Source organism: Populus trichocarpa, chromosome 6 (assembly GCF_000002775.5).
Source record: "Populus trichocarpa isolate Nisqually-1 chromosome 6, P.trichocarpa_v4.1, whole genome shotgun sequence".
NCBI classification, from domain to species: domain Eukaryota; kingdom Viridiplantae; phylum Streptophyta; class Magnoliopsida; order Malpighiales; family Salicaceae; genus Populus; species Populus trichocarpa.
Genome location: NC_037290.2, coordinates 25600861 through 25606539, shown reverse-complemented (window position 1 = coordinate 25606539; position 5679 = coordinate 25600861). Strand labels below are relative to the sequence as shown.

The following is a 5679-nucleotide window of genomic DNA, read 5'->3' as shown; positions in this document are numbered from 1 at the left end:
TTTTTAAATCTATTTTTTCAAATTGTGACAGTAAAAAATAATACAATACCAAACACATGCTAAGTGGTGAAATATAAAATTGAAACAATTTAAAGGATGTAAATGTAGTTTACCAAAGAAATAAAGGGCCATGACTCACACCCACCTTACACCCCATCCCCCCACACTCAATGAAAGTGCAAGTAGTAGTGGAAGAAGAAAGAAAAAAAAATTGCATCTGACTATGACAAAAAGAAATGAAAAATAAATAAAAATTCAAGAAAAAAAATTAAAGAAACAGAATAACTGGAATCTACTACCAGACCACAAAACCAACTCCCCGTATATAAACGCTCCCTCACCCTCCCACACGCACCCCTTCTTTAAAATCTCTCATCTCATCTCTCTCTCTCTCTCATTTCTTTGCCCATCACCCCCAAATCTCCTCTTCACACACGCTGTCTTATCTAACCCTTCTCTCTGTACAAATCCCAACAGGGTTTTCAGTTTTTTAATGATGGAGGAGTGGGTGACAGCGGCGATGGCAGACGAGACAGTAGTAGCAAAACTACTACTGCGCCTCAAACAATCACAGGCGACGGCATCAGCTTCCGCGGTGCCAGCGGTTATTCCCTTGCGATGGGGGATGCGGCTTCCGAGGTCAAGGCCGGGAACGATGACAGCAACGAATTCTTCTTCATTGAGATGCGATGTCGTTTTGAAAAGTAAGGAAGGCGGCGGCGGCGATTCCTCTACTAGATGCAGTCCTACCACTCCTCTTTCATGGAGCGGTGGTGGTGATGGTGGTGCTTCTCCGTCCGGTACTGGTGACGGTTTTGAAGAAACCAGCCGCCGCCACCTCAGCAGTTCTCCTCCGCCACCTGGCGTTAGATCCAAGGTAGTTGTAACCACACACAGTCTCTCCCTCTCTCTATCGGTTTCTGATTTTTTTTCCTGCTCGTTACTGTTAACTTTAGATTTGGTGTGAGCTGATCCCTCACTGCCTTTCTGTTTTGACTGAAATACCCTTTTCCAGTCTCATTAATCACCGTGACGTTAAGCCAGTCTCTTTTTCTCCCTTGTTCTTCAAATGGTGTCTCTCGCTCCTTTTCTTCTCTTTCGATTTCACCACTTGACCAATCTGACCTTCATTTTTTCTCTTATCTTCCTTTACCAGCTATCATCTTCTCTGTTTTACAGAGTCGTTAAAACTGTTCGTTGATTTTGAAGGTGTGAGGTCTAGTGCTGTTTTTCGCTTAAGTTTTTTATTTTTTAATCTTCGAGACCAATTTACCCCTCGTTTATCTTCTTATTTGCTTCTAACTATCCCATCGTTTTACGTCAACATTTTTCATCGGTTTCCATTTTCCAGCGGCTAAAAAACCAACCCCTGCTAGCAGCTGACAAGGGGCAAATCTGTCTTTTTACGATGTTACCCTCCCGATCATCGGTGGAAAACCGTCAGGAGGTGACATCCACAATTTACCTGGACAGAAATACCCTTTGTGACGTTTTCTCCTCGCTTCTTTTCCGGTCACCTGTCATTCATGGTTTCCGACTTTCTGATCATTAATCTACCAAATTGTCCACTCAAGGCTTCACTAGATTCTCCCGTGAAACTCTTCGAACAAGGATGATTTTGTCTGATTCGTGAAGTGAACCACACAAGTCCGTTGCCCATGAGAGAGAAAAAAAACAAAACCCAACGAAGTTTCCATTTTTTTTTTGCCCTAAAAATAAATAAAAAGAATCCTTTTTTGGTTTTTTGAGTCAAAATCTTTATGGGGTTTGCTTGCTTTTTATGGCTTCAACGTGAGGGTTTTTTGGCTGATGATGGAGCCCACTGACCATTTAGGCTGGGGCCCACTTCAAGTGAGGTTTGTTTTAGCTAGATAAGGTGTTTTTGCTTGAGTTTGGTGAGTTGATTGTATCGTTAGTGAGAAATTATATCGTGTGGTGATGGTCTATTGTAAGCTTTTTACGATCTTTTCGGTTCTTCTCCTCCTCCCCGCAAGGGCTAAAGGGTTCCGTCTTTTGGGTGGAGGGGATTATTTGTTGTAGTAGCTCATATCATTGTTGATGTGTGTATGAGTGAAAGGTATATGAGGCAGTCCAGTAATTGCCGGCCATGTCAGTGGTCATGTGAGGGAATCACATGAAAATTGTTTAAAGATTAAGAAATATAGAAAAAGAGGGTTGTCACGTGATGTCACGCGGTATTGGTGACGTGGCGTGTAGTTATTGGGTGTGTGTAGAGTTACAGAAGGCAGCTTAACAATTTGGGGGTGATGGATGATGATGATCCGTTTACCATTTGAATGTGGACCAGCTGTTTAAACTAGATTCATTAAGGTTGGCAGTAAATGTTGATACCATAAAATATCACAGCTAATTATCGTTAATTACTAAAAAGATTGATCCTTTAACACTTTGCTGGAAGTTTTTGATAATTATGGAAATGGGATTTGTTAATTGTTGATGATGATTAATATATATATATATATATATATATATATATATATATATATATATATTTTTTTTTGTTTTTGGGGGGTGGGGGGGGTGGGGATAGAATGATGCGTGTTGTTGGCCACGTCTATGGTTTTTGTCTCGTGTTCGAGGATTGGGAAATGTCTATCCATTTTTCTTGTTTTCATGGGTCCCCCAAGTGTAATTGAGCTGTCCTTAATATTGTGTGGTGCTGCCTTCGACGTCTTGCCACTTGGTATTATCTGCCTAGCAAACGGAGGTTTCTTTTTTCTTTGCAGTTTTTTTGGCGCTATTGCTCAGCTTCCTTGAAGTCTTTTTTATTGGCTGAAATATATAGGAGTTACATCAATACCATTGAATTAGCGTGTCCAATGATTCAATGGTGATGATTCATTTTTGGCCCAAGATTCGTGCTATAGAGGACTGCTCTATCATTAATTTGATGGGGAATGTTTATTGATTATTTTTATGGTGTCTGACTGATGACCATGTTTATTTTTGATACTTTCAGGGTGCTGGTATTGGTGAAACCACTAGCAATATAGTGAAGAGGTCAAGAAAAAAGAAGGTAAATTGAATCTTCATTTCAAACATCACTGTCTGCCTGTGCTATAATACAAATCCCTATCCGTATGCTACGTGGTGGTCGTGTGAATTCATGTTCAAATTCTAGTTTAGGTCAACTGAAGTGACCGCATGGACCATCTTTTTTCTGGGGATTTTTTAAGGAGATGGACTTCAAATATATACTAATATTTGATGAATTTAACGTGTAGTAATCAGTAAAGTTTATTGACATTTTGCAGACTTTTTCTGAACTTAAAGAGGAGGAAACGCAGCTAGTGAAGGAAGGGGTTTATCTTAAAAAGGTATGATAACGATTCTTACTAGTTATTACTGTTTGGCATTGAGTTTCAACCTGTTTTTCATCAAAATTTAATTTCCTGTTAATCTTGTGTTCATTTTAACAGGAGATATCAACTGTACGTGCAACATTTAAGGAGGAGAGAGCTAGAAATGAGAATTTGAAGAGAATTAAGGTATCAACTATTTCTTCATCTCTGTCTCACCTATCATGTGTTTATGGTTTGCTCCTGATTCCTGGAACGAAAACTTGTTCTGTTCGACAGATTGATTTGAATTTGCATTATGGAGATGAACTAGAAGCCTCGACTAGTAACGGCATTCCATCAACATTGCCCACGCGTGCCAAAGGTGATTCCCATCTGCAATCAAGCTCTTCTGAAACAGATAAGGCGATTTCAAATCATGATAGATCTTTCCTGCTACCTGATCTAAATATGATGCCATCTGACGAGGGAGACACTGGTACTGAAACTTTATAGGGACTGAGTTGAGGAAAACATGTAAACTGCCCCCCTCATCTCAGCATGTTAACTGTTTAGGCTGCGGCTATGTGGTCACTACAGCCTTATGCTTGTTGTAGAAGAGTTAATCTTCACACCCGCGAAGGAGCCGTTTGGTATATATGCGTATTCAACTGGGAGGAAAGCCTCAGTTAACAACCGCCTGTTCTATGTGCTAATTCCTGGAAGGCAAAAGAAGTCAACCATCGTGAAGAAGGATGCACTGTGCCCAATTAGACTGTAGAGACTCTAGTTCTGTTGCAGGTTTCTACATTCTTCCGAAATTCTTTGGGGTAAACCCTCATTACTTCGTATTTCGGGACCATGTAGAAGAAATGGTCATTCTTTGTCTACTAAAGAGCTGTTGGACTCCCTTGTTAAAGCTTCTTGCAACTAATTTTTACAGTTTTGTACCTCTAGACAATACCTTTTTTCTTTGTTCTTTAATTACTTTGAGAAAGAAGGGTTATTAGGGTTACTGGCTTCAGAGCTTGTTTGTTATGAGACGTTTTTCAAAAGCAATAACAGAAGTGTAGATGTTCAGGCGTTATTGACAACCTTAGATTGCAAGGGCAACTGACATCAATCGAAAAGGTTGCTGCAGACACCAATTTTTGTTTCCAAGGCATTAAAGCTATGGAAAAGAATGTTGCCTCTGTTATGCTACATTTAGGCAGAATGTATGAGCATGGACGGATAGAGGGTTTGATTGGATGCGTGATCACTAATTGAGAGGATCAGGATAAGGATGAAGAAAAAAAACTTAATTCTGCTCCCTTCCTCTATCTACCCTCGTTAGGAAGCAAGGACAGGTATGAATATCTTCAGTATCCCCTTGAATAAATCTTGCATTTACAAAGGATGCCACTAGCTAACCTGATTTGATCCAGGATTTTGTTGCAGGGCACTGATTGCGATAGGATTTCAGTTATTTAGCAAATATCGGGGTCTTTTGTAATTCTAACTCCGTTTAACATAAGTTGCGAGAAAATAACATAATTAAAAAAAAAAAACATTTGAAAAATATTACAGTTTGAACATAATTAATAATGTTGTTTCAAACGTTATTTCTAAACAAAATTGATTTATAACTATATAAGTTGATTCAAATTTTCATGAAAATGTAATAGCAAAGAAATAAAATTGAATATCTAATAATAGCTAATAAAGAAAGGGTTATCAGGAACATACTAGAACTCTGTTTTCAACACACTCGGTATCATTAAAAAAATCTCGATAAAACAATTCTAACGATAAAACAATTCTAACCAAACCTTGAAAGACCATTACATGTTACAAATTTGTTAGGGGTTTTGTTTGGGGTTAATTCAGTGTTAATTACAACCTTGTTAGTTGTTTTCTAATGGTATTGAGAGTATCAAAAATCGATTTCACTGATCTATTTTTTTTTTTATTTTTTCTTCCCTCATTTCTCTCTAGGGCCACATCATCTTATCTCTTTAACCAACCATTGAATCTTGAATCTTATCTTTTAGTAATTAAATCTTCATAAAAATTTAATTTTTGATAAGATTAATTATTTTTTTTAAAAAATATTACTACACAATCGCTATTCTTAATAACAGTTATGTACATGATTAAAATTAGGAAACTCAATTGTGTTTAATCACTATCCTCAATAGCGATTTTATATAGAATCAACATTTGTATTTAAATTGTGTCATTTTTCAAGTAATTTTTAAACTTGTTATTCTCCCAAATTTTTTACATGTTATTTTTTATAAAAATCCCAATTATCAAATTTGATTAGTTTAATGCCAGAACATGAGCTTCCATACCAGGATAAAGGGAAATCCCATTCCATACCCATGTATGCACTTTT

The 5679-nt window shown here is 37.7% G+C and overlaps 1 protein-coding gene across 1 annotated transcript; it reads left to right on the top strand.

Moving 5' to 3' along the window:
* The first annotated feature begins 313 nt into the window (after window positions 1-313).
* LOC7489134 (uncharacterized) lies at window positions 314-4386 on the top strand. The gene is made up of 5 exons (XM_024604501.2): window positions 314-877; window positions 2981-3037; window positions 3276-3338; window positions 3441-3509; window positions 3600-4386. The coding sequence occupies exons 1-5, from the start codon at window positions 494-496 to the stop codon at window positions 3813-3815; spliced, it is 789 nt and encodes a 262-aa protein (XP_024460269.1). The 5' UTR covers window positions 314-493; the 3' UTR covers window positions 3816-4386.
* Window positions 4387-5679: the final 1293 nt, after the last annotated feature.

Bases quoted from the DNA above. Each gene is read 5' to 3' on its own strand.
- LOC7489134 (XM_024604501.2), top strand. From the start codon at position 494: ATGATGGAGGAGTGGGTGACAGCGGCGATGGCAGACGAGACAGTAGTA. The intron at 3,339-3,440 runs GTATGATAACGA...TCATTTTAACAG, and splicing joins AAGGGGTTTATCTTAAAAAG to GAGATATCAACTGTACGTGC. The intron at 3,510-3,599 runs GTATCAACTATT...TCTGTTCGACAG, and splicing joins AGAATTTGAAGAGAATTAAG to ATTGATTTGAATTTGCATTA.